Source organism: Neopsephotus bourkii, unplaced genomic scaffold (assembly GCF_033783945.1).
Source record: "Neopsephotus bourkii isolate Nb327-2 ecotype Australia unplaced genomic scaffold, CSIRO-AGI_Nbou_v1 NB_1060, whole genome shotgun sequence".
Classification (NCBI taxonomy): domain Eukaryota; kingdom Metazoa; phylum Chordata; class Aves; order Psittaciformes; family Psittacidae; genus Neopsephotus; species Neopsephotus bourkii.
Genome location: NW_026901548.1, coordinates 2,090,856 through 2,106,870, shown reverse-complemented (window position 1 = coordinate 2,106,870; position 16,015 = coordinate 2,090,856). Strand labels below are relative to the sequence as shown.

Below are 16,015 nucleotides of genomic sequence, written 5' to 3'. Positions count from 1 at the left end.
CAGGGCCTGCAGAGCCAAGGCTGTTGCTGCACTCAGTAGTCCCAGTGACTACTGGTTTGAAGCTACCACTCTCCATCTTTCCCACCTCTCTACAGGAGTTACATAGCAGAAAACGGGACCAGCACATCTCCACCCCACCACAATGTAAAGAGGACTCTGTCCCTCAAGAACTAAGAAACCAGCTAAGCATTTGGGCTACCTTAAAAGGGATTATGCAGGGCTAAGTGTTTGCTGCTTAAACCCCAGAAGCCAAACACCAAACTTAAGGGCTTTTTATCCTGGTAAGCCCCACTGATGCCAAACTCTGTGCCCTGCAAAATAAATCCCAGTGTATCACCCTACTAATGTCTGCTCCCTCTGCTGCGCTGAAAAAAGTCAAGAAACCTGATTTTTTTGCTTAAAAAGATGCAATTTTCCCTTTAGTATAGGAATTGGGGGCTTGTTTTTTGGGTTATTCCCTCTTATAATAAACAAAGCTATAGCAAAACTCACCTGGTTGAGGTGTGTTGCAGCACAAAAAGGAGGTCAACTTGTTTTTCATTTCCTTAATGTCAGCGTGGGGTGAATGTGGCGACTGGAACGCGACACATTAAAGCGACTGAAATGAGGCTGCTCCCACCAAGCTCTGACTAAGCAGCTGGAGAGGAGCTCGTGAGGCATCCCACTGTGAAGGTGTCCCTGCGTCCCCAGGGCAGACACAGCCACCAGGTTAAAGCCCAGCATGGGATACCTGTATCAGCCCTTTCATCCTATACACTCAACCAGGAGGTCCCTACATGTCACTGCTGCATGGGCCGAGTTGGGTGTTATCATTGCTGCCAGCAGCATCCCTGTCTGTAGGCAAGGGCTTGCCATGAACCACCACCCCTCAGTGCTGAGGGACGGATAAATGACACTGACAAGCTAAATTTACCCCTAATGAGCAAATGCCATGAAACAAGTATAAAAAACACAAGTGGAAAACAAAACAAAACACAAGAACTGCCTAAAAACCCAAGCAAAGAAGCAGAAAAAAGGCTGGATGTTCCCAGAGCTGCTCAATCTGATGCAAAAGATTATCCAGGAATGGATCTACATGAGATAACCATGGTTTTAATCAGTCCCTGACAAGTGGAAGGACTCACTAGAGAGCCATTGAGAAACCTTGGACCTTCAGGGATGCAATTGCATCAACTCTCCATCCTCCTACCACCATGGCCACACCAGGATGAGGGCAGTGCAGAGAGATGTCCTGGAGAGAGAGAGGTGGCTTCTGTCTGGGTTAAAAGGGAGGAACAAATGGGATGGGGATGGCACAAGGAAAATTTTAATAGAATTAGACACGGAGGAAATGTCCTTCCTTATTATAATTTAATTCCATGCACTTGCTTAATTAACTGGATGTACGGTGCACCGAATGCAGATGAAAAATGCACCCAAACTATTTTTAACACAGTTAAAAAGACGCATTGGGGTTGTAAATTCCAAGTAGGAAATGCAGGAATCGTGCTGCTCCATAAGCACAGCTTTGAAAGTGCCTCCATGAAGGCTGTTTTCTTGCTACTGCCCCAAATCCATCACCCTCAGCTTCAGCCCAGGGACCAAACCCAAGCAGCTCACTCAGGGGATGAGCAAATGTGCCTCCAGATGCACTGGGCTATGGGGGTGCCCAGTGCAAGTACCTTGGGCGGGCACAGAACACAGCATGCCATCTTCATCTCCAGGAATAAGATGCTAGTAAGGACACAAGTCACTTTCCAGTATCCCAGCACTTCAAACTCAGCACAGGACAGGTTACAATAACCCATGTGAAAGGACTACAAAGAAAAGAGATAAATGATTGAAAGAAATCAAATGGAAGCATTTTGGAAGCAAAAGGCCTCCCTGTGCAGAGAACTACCTCGAGATCCAAGTGCTGCTGCATCCCGCACAAAGGCCTGGCCTGCTATTCCAGCAGGGCTCAACTTTCCAAGTTTCAGCTGAACCTTGAGCAGAATGAGGCCACGTGCTGCATTGCTCAGCCTCTATCAAACAAAAGGGAGAAAAACAGAGAAGGAAGGTGCAGAGAGACATACTGGGCAAGAATGAGAGATAGGGAAGGCTCAGACCTCTGGGAGCCAGGCTCAGACATGGAACCCACCAGGTTGTGTTGCCCATGGGGTTGTACAAAATACATATATACAATGTGCATACACACAGAGCTCCCATGAGCAGGTCACCCCATTGTGTCAGTGTAGGAAGAGCTATTCAGTAGGAACATGAATCACAACACAGAGGTAGAAAACATTGCCGCTCACGGAGCTTTTGCAGCGGCAGCATCTGAGATGAGACCATGGTAATGGGTGTGGAAGGGTGGGAGTTGCTCTGAATTTCCCTGGTTTATGCATGAAACAGTGCAAAGGGGAACGAATAACAACAGGAAGAGGTGGGGATCAAAATCAGATGGATTGCATCTAGGATGCAGCCCTGGAAACAAATGCAACTTGCACAAACATCTCCAGGCAGCGCATCAATCACCCAGCCTGGAGATGGGCCTCTGCAGACAGGCATTTGTCAGAGGTACCTATGCAGAGGCACCTCTCATTTATTACCACATCTCCATGCTGGAAGCCTCTCCATGGTTTGTGTCTTGGGGTTCAGGTGCAGAAAGGCTGTGTGAGCAGCACAGCAGCTCCGCACCTAGATATGCAGCTTACAAGCATCTCTATAAGGTAAAACCCAACCTTGCAGGCTCACAGTCATTCACACTGGAAATAGATCCTAAATCTTCATGCCAGGAAGACCCTGTGACTAAAAGGAGCAGAGAAATAGGGGTGCTGGTAGATGGGGTCAGGGTGGGGGAGCTGAAACAGCAGCAGGACAGGGCTCCCTCATCCACAGTCTTCCTCAGGACTCGCACTCCTGCAGTATGAAGGCTAAAGGTGCTTTTCTGCTCAAGGCTTTGGCACAAAATGGGGTTTGGGGCAGGAGGAGACAGCAGGAGCCCAGCAGCACAGATAGGACACTGCCTCAGGCACTGGGACATGAGCTCCCGCTCTCCCATACAAACTTTATGACCTTAAGCCAGTATCTTCACCTGCATCTTTGAATGAGCAGTCACCAAGATTTCATGTGTCCTGTCGGTTTGGATTACAGACTTATGATTCTCTTTCTGCCCTGTTAAGGCACACACAGATCTGGCAGCACCATGCCAGGCTCACCCAGGCACAGAGAAGTAACTGGTCTATAAGCTTATATCTGGTGACTATGTTTACCATATCCTTCAGTTCTTTAAATAGAGAGCAAACCACCAAGGCTAAACCTATGATATGTATAGTTCAGGAGACTGGAGCATCCCCACCAAGGTGATCTAAGGGCCTTCAGAAGAAGAAGCCAAAGATGCTTATACAGCCCTTGCAGTCAGAGCTACCCCTGCCACTTGCCTTTCAGCCCCTGCCATCATGGTCATTGCCACCCCAGGGTCCCAAGGCAGGGTCGCACCTGTATTTAACAGCATACAGTGCACATTGCACACAACATCCCCATCCTCGTGCACACACAGACAAGCACCCAGCTCATGATGTGAGCATTCAGCCCTCCACATGAGGCTGGAGGATTCTGTAACACAAACCAACTATAAGTGTTGGACTTCACGCTCCTCTTTGTAGCTGCGACTGAGCTCTATAGATGCTCCCTCCTCTCCTATTTCCTTGTATTATATTTACTTACAGTAGCCTTCAGTACCTGAAGGGGCTGCAGGAAACCTGGAGAGGGGCTTGGGACAAGGGCCTGTAGGGACAGGCCAAGGGGAATGGCTTGAACCTGCCCGAGGGGAGACTGAGCTGAGCTCTTAGGCAGAAGCTCTTCCCTGTGAGGGTGCTGAGGCGCTGGCACAGGGTGCCCAGAGAAGCTGTGGCTGCCCCATCCCTGGCAGTGCTCAAGGCCAGGTTGGACACAGAGGCTTGGAGCTGGATGAGCTTTAAGGCCCCTTCCAACCCAAACCATTCCATGATTCTATGATGATGATGTGAAAGACTCCAACTTGCTGCAGCCCACAGCAAATTCCCCCATTCCATCCACCCAGCATTCCACCTCTCCAACACCTCCCTGGAAGACCTCCATGTATAAAATGGCTGAGGACCAGAAAGCACATCCCAGCATCTTACCCGATAACAGCAAAAAAATAGGGGGGGGGGGGGGGAAGGAAGAGGAAAACCCCACAGAAGGCCCCAAAAATCCTCTTGCTGGGGCTGACAGAGGCCTTCGCCATGGTGAAAAGCCCACAAACAAAACAAACCCATCAGCACCAAAGGACGGAGCACCCCAGCGTGAGCCCAGCCCTGCAGAGGAGCCTGGTGGGACTGTGGAAAGTCCCAGAGGGAAGGGAGTTGCAGTAACACAGCAATCTATCCTGACCCTCCCTTTGCAATCCTCCGAACAACGGGAAGTCATCTGCTCTCCCTCTGCAGCAATGCCTTCAGAGATGAACATCCTTCTGCCAAACGGCGGCCGAGAGGTGGCCATTTCTGCCTTCAAAACCCGGGGTGGTGGAAGGGAAATGTGCACCCCGGGATGCTCCTTTGTTTACCGCTCCATCGCTGCGCGGCCAGGAAGCCCCAGACGCTGATTAGCATTTCTTTCTAGACACATCTCCAGTTCAGCCGCTTCCCACAGGGGGATATAAGGAATACCTCCAGACCCCTTTGCAGCCCCACAGCACCGGCCCCACCGCCAGCCCCACAGCAGCCACAATGGGGCTGGACGGGGGGAGAAAGGGGAGAAGGAGAGGTGGGAGATGGGGGGGGAAGGGAAGGAGAGACAGTGCCTGAGCAGAGCTTTTTGTTCCTCTGCTCGCAGCATTGCTATGGTGATTTCAAGCGAGACGGAGGAACAGTCCCTACCCATCGCTCCCGCTGCACCGACCGCATGAGCAGCCCCTTCCCCCGCAAGCAGGAGCGGGCATGGAGGGGGGGGGGGGGGAAGCAGGGGACCGGTGCATTGCATCCCTCCGGAAGATCCACCTCCCTTATCCCCTCTCCGCTGATTGCCCGCACATCCTGGTTGCATCCCTGGCACCAACCGGACCTGGAGCAGGGATGCAGCGGATGGGCTGCTCCCGGGGCTGGGGGGGGGCGGTCAGCATACCCATCAAGCCCCAGCACCCCCTCCCTGCACCCGCAGCATCCCTCCTCTTCAGCATTCATTTGGGAAAGGGACAGCAGAGGCAGATGCGAACCGGATCGGGGGTCCCCCCCGCCCGGCCGGCTTTAACCCCCCACCCTTTTACTCACACGTATGCGTGGTAAATGAAAGCCCAGCCCCGCGGTCTCTCCAGCACATTGTAGAGGAAATTCTGCAGCTTGCGGTAAAAGGCATTCCTTTTCGGGGGCTTCCCGCTGCCCGACACCCCGGAGCGGGGCTTGCTGAGAATGCTGCCCCGCTTGCTGCTCTCGGAGCCGGCGATGAGCAGCGCTCCGTCCCGGCTGGAGTCCGGAGCGCCCGGGTCCAGCCCTACGAAGCCCACCTTGAGCTTCTTCTCAGCGGCCGGCCCCGGGTAAACGCCTCCGTTGCGGGATTTCTGCACCATGGTGGCGGCCGGGGGGCTGCGGGGGGGGGGGGGGGGTCCGCCCGCGCTCCCCGCCGCTGCTCCGCGCCCGGCGCAGGCGAAGCCGCAGGAGGCGGCTGCAGCCCGGCCCGCCCCGCCCGCAGCCCGCCCCGTTAACCCTTGGCGTTCCCCCGCCCCGGAAAGCGCGGGTTGACACCCCCCGGCCAACGGGGAGACAGCGGGATCTGGCCTCGCCCACCGACAGCCAGGATCTGGCACCGTACCCGCAGAGCGGGTTCCTGCATCCCTCCCCAAAGGGAAGGCTTCATCATCCCATTCCCCTAAAAGCAGGCTCCAGCATCTTAGCTACCCAAGTAACAGGCTCGGGCACCGTATCCGCACCCCAAAAGCAGGCTCCAACATCACAACCCCCGCAAAGCAGGCTCCACCATCATAGTCCTTCTAAAAGCAAGTTCCAGCATCCCCCTCTAAAAGCAAGGTCTGACACCTTTTCCCACCCGGAAGCCAGGGTGTCTATGCCCCAACTCCACATGCCCACTTAGGCAGCAGATTTAACTCACTACAAACCCCCTTGTGCAACACCATCTCCTTCGTCCACCCTTCCTCAAGGTCCAACCTGCCCTCCTAAGATTCAGAAGCCCAAACTCAGCTTACTTCATGCACCAAAACTCCACTGGGATGGGGTCGCCAAGCTGCCTGGAGACCAACCTCTTATTTAGGAAGTCCATCTCCAGATGTGTTGGCCCAGATCAGCTCTTCAACACACCCTATTGGTTATGGCCCAGCATTACCGTTTCCCCCCATAAACCACGGCTGGCTTCTGCCCCAAGGAATATTTCCTCTTGACAAACCTTCACAAGACTCACAGGCTGCAGAAGCCTGAGATAAGCCCGAGGTACCTGCCCCACACATGGAAAAGGGCCATTGTAATGCAATGTAAAGACCTGCAACCAAACGACATCAAACTCGGGTCCACCAGCTCCTACTGCACTGAATCTTCTGTCCCTTAAACCCATGGATGAGCTGTGAACTGCTGCTTCTGTTGTAAGTAAACAAGGCTTTAGGACAAGGCTTTTTTGTATGTAAAGAGACTTGCAGGCTCCGATGAGCTGCTTCTTTCACCACAAAGTACCTCCCCAACGTGCTGTTGGGAGGGAAGCAGCAGAATAGCTGCCTGAAGTTTCAGGGCTGCAGAAAGCACACAAAGGGATGTGCTTGAGTTCCCTCTCTAGCGAGGGGCAGCACTTGGAAAACCGATCCTGCTGCTCTGAATTGTTTAATTTAAATGTATATATATATTTAAATATAAGAATTATAGAAAAGAAAACCAAGTTGGTTCTCTCCTTATGCCTTAGGAGAACTCCAACAGCTAACAGACAAGAGGAGCATAGAGACTAAGCCTGCTGCCAAATCCTACCCCACATATGATAAGGGAAAAGCCAGTGTGGAGCAGCCCTACATATTTATGGACAGCGTGTTTCCTGTGACCCATATTCTCCCCAGCACATGGCTGAAAGGGAAGGAAGAGGAAAGGTAAAGGCAAGGGGGAAATTAAAGCTGGGTTAAAGACTGGAAAATCTGCAAGTGTGGCAGTGAATAAATTCCTCAACCCAATTGGAGGCCGTTCTATTCATTATTTGTGAGCACTTGTAAGTTCATTAGTGTTCGCTAATAGGGCAGCCGATTACAAATGTGCCTGGCACTAATGTACAAAGTGCATTAATGCAGATCCAGCAGCAGGAAACATCCCCCTCCACAAAAAGGGCCAACAACAAACAGAGAAAGCAATTTTCAATTAACAAATTCAAGATTACCAACAGTCTGAGAGCCATAAAGAGGAATCTCAATTCATTGCACTCCTCTTTGTCTAATTAGTTGGTCATTTGCAGTGTCACACTGCAGCACAGCTTCGGGTATCATCCGTCTCCAAGCCCATCAAAAACCAGGAGTGGGACAAGGGAGGGGATGGGGTTTCATGGGATTCAGGAAACCTGGAGAGGGGCTTGGGACAAGGGCCTGTAGGGACAGGCCAAGGGGAATGGCTTGAACCTGCCAGAGGGAAGACTGAGCTGAGCTCTTAGGCAGAAGCTCTTCCCTGTGAGGGTGCTGAGGCGCTGGCACAGGGTGCCCAGAGAAGCTGTGGCTGCCCCATCCCTGGCAGTGCTCAAGGCCAGGTTGGACACAGGGGCTTGGAGCAAGCTGCTCCAGTGGAAGGGGTCCCTGCCCATGGCAGGGGTTGGAGCTGGAGGAGCTTTAAGGTCCCTTCAACCCAAACCAGTCTGGGATGCTATGAAAAGGCCTGAAATTGCAGATTAAGACCCACTCTAACCTCACCCCCTCATTCTCCTCACCTCAGGCTCTCAGGGCATCTCTAACTCCTTCTCTACAGACAGTATTCCATGGAGGTGTTTCAAAGATGAAGCTGGTTGTGTTGCTGCTTCTGCTGGGTGCAGAAGAAAAGGCACAGCCACCAACAGGCTGGGAATTAATGAAGTATATAAAAGCAATACTGGCAAGGTGCTTTTATCCGATCCAAGGACATTATGCCTCTGCAAACCAGAATTACTGAGTCAGTTCTTTGCTTTCAGCACCACTGATGGTTTTAAAACACAAGCACCATGGCAGATAGCTTAGACCCTGAAGGTAAGATGAAATCTATCAAGCTCTGTTAAGATACAGCAAGTCCAGGCTCTGTCCCTTGGCAGCTTGTGAGCTGTAGTAAGAAATGACTGGTGTGAAGGGGATGACTGCAGGGGATGGATTTCTGTTTGAAGCACTGAACCAGAGCCCTTCCTCCATGCCCAGCCAGCTGGTTTGTGTGAACTGCGCTACCCAAGCTTGGGGTTTATCACTCCCAGCTTTCTCCCGGAGCTCTTTTCAAAGCCTGAAGCAGGTGGGTTTGCCTCCCCTTGTACACGAGGTTACACCATCCCAGCAAGACTAACCTGCCAAGTGGAAAGGCATGAACAGCCCCATATCCTGCCCACCCATCTCCCTCCTCTGCTTCAGCCACCCCTCACCTCCCCATCCTCTTTCTCTTCCCTGAGTAGCAAAAAGACCCTCATTGATCAGAGATGTGCATTCATTGCTTGGCTACCAGGGACTCTTTCCAACATGTACCAAACCATTTTTGGTCTTGAAACCAAGAGCCCTGACCCAAGAGAGATTGGCTCCATAAACTCAACCTGGAAGTGATGCTTTCTCCAGCATTAAGGTTTGAGCCCACAACAATCTCCCCAAGTTACACTGAATTAACCCCAAAGGAAAACGCATGCATCCCCTTCTCTACTAGTAAGTTTGTTTCTCCTCTCTAAAACTGATTAAAGTTACTGAAGTCTGAATATTAACTTTGTCTATGGAGAACTGCTTGACTGGGCAGGTGGAAAGAGAAGCAAGGGGGAAAAAGCAAAACCAGGGTGAATTCTGCGGAGTTAAACAGCTTTACACCCAGAGCACCCATTGAGCTGAAAACAAGCCCTTTGGCCACACAAAGGCCAGCATCCACCCCATTTCCCCCATCAACCTGTGACCACTTTGCTTCTGCACTGCTCACCCTTCCACAGACCCTTCCCCTGGCAAAATCCCCATGGATCAGGTCTCCTTCCCCATCTCTACACCACAGGGTTCCTTCGTTACCACCAGCTCTGCCTCTTGCTCAGCCTCCTTCGAGACCACGCACAATTCCCTCTCTTCATTTATGGTGTTACCTTGAAGGTATTCTTAGCCTGTGACCATGTTGCCCCTGAGCCTTCCTTTTCCCAGACTCCATAAATCCAGCTCTCTCAGTCATTCCTCGTGTCTTCAGCACTCACATTCTTCCTCCTGCCCTCCTGGGTTTGCTGCCTCCTCCTGCACCCACAAGGACCACAAGCTTGGGCGACTCCAATTGCTACCACCTCTGTGCCCTTATACCTCATTCCTTGAGACAAGGTGGCTCCAGGACCGTGTCCCTCCACCTTTAGGCCACCATGAACTCCTTGAGGTGACCCTCAGGGATGTGGATTGACTTGGAAGGCTTCCCATCAGTAACCCCCATCCAGTTTCTCCAGACCAGGGCTTTGCTCTTCAGAACACACATCTTTAGAGCAATAAAACTAACCTGGTTTTATTGGGAGCACTACCAGCATCTCCAAACCAGGGCTTTGCTCTTCACAGTATAAATCTTTAGAGCAATAAAACTAACCTGGTTTTACATGGGAGCTCTTCCAGCCTTGCCAACTCTCAGAAGCTTGGGGTTCAGCTCTGCGTGACTGCTCTGCAGTAAAGCACCTCCAAGGACCATGACCGCATCCTGGCTGGGACCCAGTTCCACAAAGCCCATTAGGTGCTTTGTTCCCACTCAAGCACCCACCTCCCACCAACTCCAAAGCTGAATTGGAACCTATATGAATATTTAGGGCCTGAAGGTTGTCATCAGGAAGAAAAAGCCCATCCTGAAATAGCTACCAACCCTGACACCTCTTACGTGAGAGATTCAGAGCACAGCTGTGCTTTAATCTGTACTTACAATGAATAGGCTCCAAATGGTCCCAGGTGTCCTGGGTTAGGAGGGGAGGCACCTTCCAAACTTCGTGATTGAAAGAAAGATGTAAAAGACCTTCTAAATATAAAAGTCTGCTTTTTAAGTCTTTTATGTAACCTTTTCCCTTTTAAGAGATGTTAGAGGGAGGATTAGGGTTTGGGTTTAATTAAGGGGGTTGCTTTTGACCCACGTTCCCGTTTCAAAACTGCAAGTTAGGGAAGTGCCAGGGAGATGTGGCTGTCCCCAAGCTCCTGTCACGGCACAGAGCGTGTCATATGCAGGAAAACTCCTAAAGTAACTACATTCATAGCTCCTGTGCACCATGAGTTTTGCTTCACTCTTCCAGCCTGGGCACCTGGGAAATCAAGAGAACATTGAGGGGCGAGGGTTTATGGTTTAGTTATCTTTAGCCCGAGGTCCTGAGGGAAGCTGCTGTGTGCATCTGCCTCTCTCTTCCCACCTTTAATAACTGCAGAGCTTAAGGGCAATGTTTATCTTAGTTTATTAAATGCAGGGGGGACATTTCAGCTTGCTACAAGTTGAGGATATGGGATCAGAGAGAGGACAGAAACCGTGGTATCTCCTCCCTGAGGAAGCTGCTGATGCATGCACACAGCTGTATTGGACATCAGAGGACCCACCTACAGCTTTTCAAACCACAAATCCATTGGAAACTGGTTCTGCTGCTCATGGAACTGGTTCTTTGTGGGCTCCCTTTGGAGCCCATGTGGGGAGCACCAGACTAACAGCAAGGCTTTGTTAAGCATCCCAGTGCCTGAGTGTTTGACACTGCAGGCAGGGCTGAGCTGGGGTGAGGACATGCTGTGCCCACAGGATGACATTCCTCACTCCCAGCCTAATTTTCATGCAGCTCCTGCTTTGTTTTCCCAACTTTGTCTTGCTCACGCTGCTCCAAAGGATGCTCCTGTCCTCTAAGCATCCGGACACTCAGGCTGTGCCTGCAAAACCTCTCATTCAGCATCTCTGTGTGCTCAGCTTGCTTGTGCATGCAGCCAGTGTGCAGAGCAGGGGAGGTGGTGTTAAAAGAGAGCTGTGGTTGTAGCCTGATGGCAAGTTGCTGGCAATGGCTCAGCTGCCCAGGCCACCCTGCAAGAGGGACTTAGCTCCCCTTCAAAATGTGTCCAGCTTCAGCCACCCCTCCCTGTTCCCATTCCCTGATCCTCATGGAGATCTACGGCTGGAGGTGTCCTGAGGCACCAAAGCACATTGACCTGCAGCAGCACGCTTCCTTCCCACCAATTGCTCTAATGGGAATTGCTCAAAGCATCCAAGAGGCCAGTGCAGCTCCATTAATCACAGCCACCTCCTGCCTGGCACAGGCTGCCCTCACTTGTTACCATGGTCCTTCAGGTCTGTGCTGGGGAACAAATGAGTGCTGTCCTTGGAGCTGGCACACATCGGAGAGGATCTTCCTTTCCCATCACACTGATGTGTGAGCAGGGGCTGTCACAGGTGACAAACCCCTCTGTACTCCCGCTCCATACCAAAACACAGGCTCAGAAACCAGCAGCCTTTGCCCAGTGGCTGCTGTCACACCATCATCACCCTGCAGAGTGATATATGGAGGTCATCATCCCCTACTGCCCTTTCTTTCATCCCCATCCCAAAGGCTGGCTGCTTCCAGACTCATCACTCCTAAGTGCTCGCAGGGCAGGCACTTGCTGCAGCTGGCTGGGGTTGCCAAAAGGATTTAGCAGATATAAGGCATGGAAATAGTGCCAGGCAAGAGGTGATTAGGGATCATTTACATTGGGCATAATCAGACCACCCTAAACGTACAGGTAGCAAAGGAGAGCTTGTGAAAGAGCTGGAATTAATCATTTGAAGATGCTGCAGTACCTCTCTGATGGAGCTATGGTTAAATGATACCCCACAAGGAGATCTGGCTAGAAGCTGCGGCCTGAGCTGTGTTATAGCTCAGGTTTCTCCTTCAGATCAGCAATATCTTTGTGCTGGGGTGAAGGCACGAGCCAAAAAGGGGATGGGGCATGGTGCATTGCCCTGGCCAGAGCTGCTGCTTTGTCTCTCCTGGCTGCCAAATGAGGCTCAGACTGAGAATGTGAGTCTTAAATGGGGGGATGCAGAAGTTTGAGGTTCTCCTCTGCCCCCATCAGTCTTTTCCCCCAGACCTGCTTACTCCTGCTTAGCGTATAGAAAGCCAGTCCCAAGGATGAAAGGCCCAGGGAGAGCAAAACCCCTTCCCAGGTCAGTGTGAGTGCCCCAACTCCATTTGCTTAGGCGCAGGGGCTCAGCATCATGCAGGTGTGCTCCAGAACAGAAGCCAAGCCCAGCAACATGAGCAGCAGTGATTTATGTCCATGCTGGATGGATGGAGAGCTACCCACTGGCAGAGAGGCTTAGTAATGTGAAACATGCTGTGAAACTGCCCAAGGAGAAGGCAAGCGGCTGCTACTGGGACACAGCCATAGGAAAAGATGTTGGTCAGTGATGAACTCACTTTCTGAGGTCACATAATCATGGACTTCAAGCTGCATCCGCATCATTTCCACCTCTGCCATAGATGATTCAGCATCTCCGTCAGCAGCAGGTGATGGGAGGACTCACTTGGGTGATGTCCTCTGGTGATGCTGGTGTTGAGGGGGCTGGAGTGAACCTTGACCTCCCTGGAGCCAGTGGCATCAGCTTCCAAGGCAGTAGGAAAGGCATGGAAGGTCAGGAGAGCTCCGTTTAGTCTTCCCCTGTGTGTGTTTTCAAATGCTTTTGAGATGCTCCAGATGTCATCAAGTCTTTAAATTCAACACGAGACAGGCAGGACCTCACTGCCCATGTGGGGCTAAGGTTCAGCAAAACACCCTGGGTGACTGATGACAGATGAAGGGAGCATTGGGAAATGAAATCCTTCACTGAAACGGCTTTCTTGCATGGCCAAGCTGCCATGCATGCCTGCTGACATGCTGCCTGCACTGGGTTTATGCAGGGATGTGCCCCGGGGTTGCAGCTGATGCTATAACTCGCCTCCAAGTGCAGAAGGGCAGCGGGCGGCTCGAATTCCTCCAGCTCAGCATCCGCAGCACGGATTCCACTTGCAGCCTTGCAAAAGCCTTATAAATGTTTCAGAGCATCCCAAGTGCCTGCTGAGTTGGCCAATCAGCTCCGGTGGGTGAAGGAAACCTACCTTAAATTATTAACAGCACACAGCTACAGGGGTAAAGGTAAGGAAGGAGAAGTTCCTCATTGCTCCTTCTCCAGTGGGTGCCATGGGAGCATCCAAAACCAGGCTAAGGATAAGCAGAGGTGTCTGCTCATGCTTTGGTGGATGGTCCCATTCATGGGGTCTTTCCTTCTCCATCAGGAAACCCCAATGAGTTGCCAGTGCTTGCATTGTGGAGATGATGTGCCTTTTGGAAGCTGGATGCTGATTCACATTCGGCCCCACTACACATCCCTCTCCTTCCTTTTCCTTCCAGCTCCATTGGTTTCTCAAACAACCTCTCGAGCTGATCCACAGGACAGCAGAGCCAGCTCTGGTGCTTCTTGACTTTCCAGCAACCTCTAGTAACTTTCCCCTTCGCAAGCCTTAGGTTTCAGGTAACACAATCACATTTGCAAGCTCCGGTCCCCACAGAAATGACAACGAGCACTTTGCAGCTCCCTTTGCGTCGCTGTGGATGCGCTGCCTGCCAGGACCACGTTTTGCAGAGGTGGGACGTGGGACTGGATTTCCTCTCCAGAAGAACTTTGTCCCTGTTTCCACGAGATGGCATCGCTGAGGCTGCTACGGAGAGGAAGCATCCTCGCCTGCAGGGAGGAGAGTGATAGAAACTGCCTCCAAAAGCAACCAAGCTGCTAGGGAAAACGCCTCCAAGTTCTCAGCTGTGAGGTCCTGGCTCTCCTGGCCATGGCAGAGGGGAATCGGAGGAGAAATCAGTGCTTTAAAACACATCTCACCAGCACTGCCCTATATATCACCTATGTATCACCTGCCATGGACCACGCAGCACCCACCTGCTCTCACATGGTGCTGATGGCTCTCGGATCGACTTGAGTTTGCTGCAAGGTTCGCCAGAAGCCATCTGTGACCCACTTCAGGGTAAAGGAGGGATGCTTATCCTTGAAGTAGAACCCCCAAATGGGTCACCTGTGCCAAGCAAAGCATCATCCCCTCTGTGCCTGCAAGCCTGGTGGGGTCAGGCAGTGACCTGCACATGATGGGTCATCGATCTAATGGCAAAACACAGGCATGCAATGAGTCTTCAGATGCGAGGTTTGGATGGAGGCAGGTCCAGGATTCATTTGAGAGCCCCAGCATTCAGCATCTTTGTTTTTCTGATTTGAACCTCATGATTTGCAATGGGTCTAAATCAGAATATTCCCGATAATCCTGTCTCTCTACAGAGCTTGACCCAAACCTCCCAAAACAGGAGATGCTGCTGATGCAGGCGTCTCACTGCAGGCCCTAACTCTCCTTTCTGACCCTGCAGATTACCTGGGGTATTTGCCATACCCAAATCAAGCTGAAAACGTGGACCTGCTGTGAGCCATCAGCAGGTTTGAGTTCAACCCTCTGGGGTTCCCATTTCCCTCTTCCGCCGTCACACCGGTGATTACGGCACCGCTTGTGCACTGCTCCCTGAGCATCCTTCCCAGCTCCCCTGGCAGGTTCCTATGGAAATGGAGCTGTGGTTTCGTCAGACCTGGGTTTGCTTTTGAAATAGTTCTAAAGGACGAGGTGTAAACTTTGTACCTGCTCTTCTCCACCCTTCACCTCACCCCAAGGTTGTGCCCACTCCTGCTGTGCCAGGGACCGGCTCCACTGGGGACCAAAGAGCTGGAGGTTCCTCAACAGCATAAGAGGGATGCTCCCACAGGGGTTCCTGTTCCTGCTGCTTTGAAGGATGGAGATAAAGCATGCACATGATGGATGATGTTCTCCTGCCCTGCTTGGAAGTACCCAGGAAGGGGCACAAGTCTGCTGGGCTGGCTCAAGGATAACATGCCTTTGGGAGCTATGAAATGCAGGAGGAGATGGATAATGAGACTAAACTATCAGTGGGAAACCAGCCTTCTCCTGCAGTTGTGCTGTGCCTATAGGGATCCCCAGGTCCCTTTCAGTTTGTGGCATGCCAAGGACATGGCACTTCATAGAGCCCAAACACTGTAATGACCTTGGGCATCAAATGGATTTCTTAGGAAGAAACTGGTTGATGCTGGGAACGTGAAAAGGGGTGGAGAGCCTCAGCGACCTGTGCATAGAGCTTTGGGAATGTGGCTTGGTAAGCCGGTACATGTCCATCTGCTGTCAGACCAGGACATGGGATGGGGATGGTGCTGGGAGAGTGGGCAGCAGTGGGTGACTTCATGCAGTGCTGTCTGTAGGTCAGCTTGTTGTCTGCTCCTTGAGGCTCTGCCTGGGGCACATAGTGCTGCAGAGCATCAGGTGTTAATAAGGATCATTAAGGCTCCTGCAACAAAACAGTGATGATACCTGTGCTATGGAGCTCTCCTGGGAAGATGCATGATGCCATGGTTCCATGCGCATCCACTCCCAGCGCTGTGGCTTCTCCTAAAAGCAAAATCACGAGCATCGACAACCTCAGGATGCTCCAGCATGCTGCTAACCCCACCTTCAGGGAGGAGATGTTCCTTGGAAGTGTCCCTAGCGTGCTGTGGCAGGGGGGGAGCAGCATCATCACACTTCCTTCCTCCATCTCCCTGCCCTGCTGTACCACATCCCGCTTCCACCCTTTCCCCCCTCACAGCTCCTCCTGCATTTGGTCAGTCCCAGCCACAACCCTTTGGACAGGGCCAGTTGGCACTAAGGAGAGCAGGAAGAGGTGCACACCTCACCCAGGGCTGCAAGTTTGCAGTGGGAGACAATACACCATGTTGGGTGAAAACCATGAGTTCTTGGGCTTCTTGGGAGCCCTGAGTCACATCTGGGCTCCAGCACATGGCTTCAGGCAGGGAGAAACCTTCCTGTTGTGGTG

At 51.9% G+C, this 16,015-nt stretch overlaps 1 protein-coding gene across 19 annotated transcripts in view; it reads right to left on the bottom strand.

Moving 5' to 3' along the window:
• Nucleotides 1-5,647, bottom strand: part of KCNQ2 (potassium voltage-gated channel subfamily Q member 2) — a 64,644-nt gene extending 58,997 nt beyond the window's left edge. For all 19 annotated transcript variants that reach the window (XM_061361560.1, XM_061361544.1, XM_061361545.1 and 16 more), the window contains exon 1: nt 5,250-5,647. In XM_061361560.1, the coding sequence (XP_061217544.1) occupies nt 5,250-5,545 (296 nt within the window). In that variant the 5' untranslated portion in view covers nt 5,546-5,647. The remainder of the gene's footprint in view (nt 1-5,249) is intronic.
• Nucleotides 5,648-16,015: the final 10,368 nt, after the last annotated feature.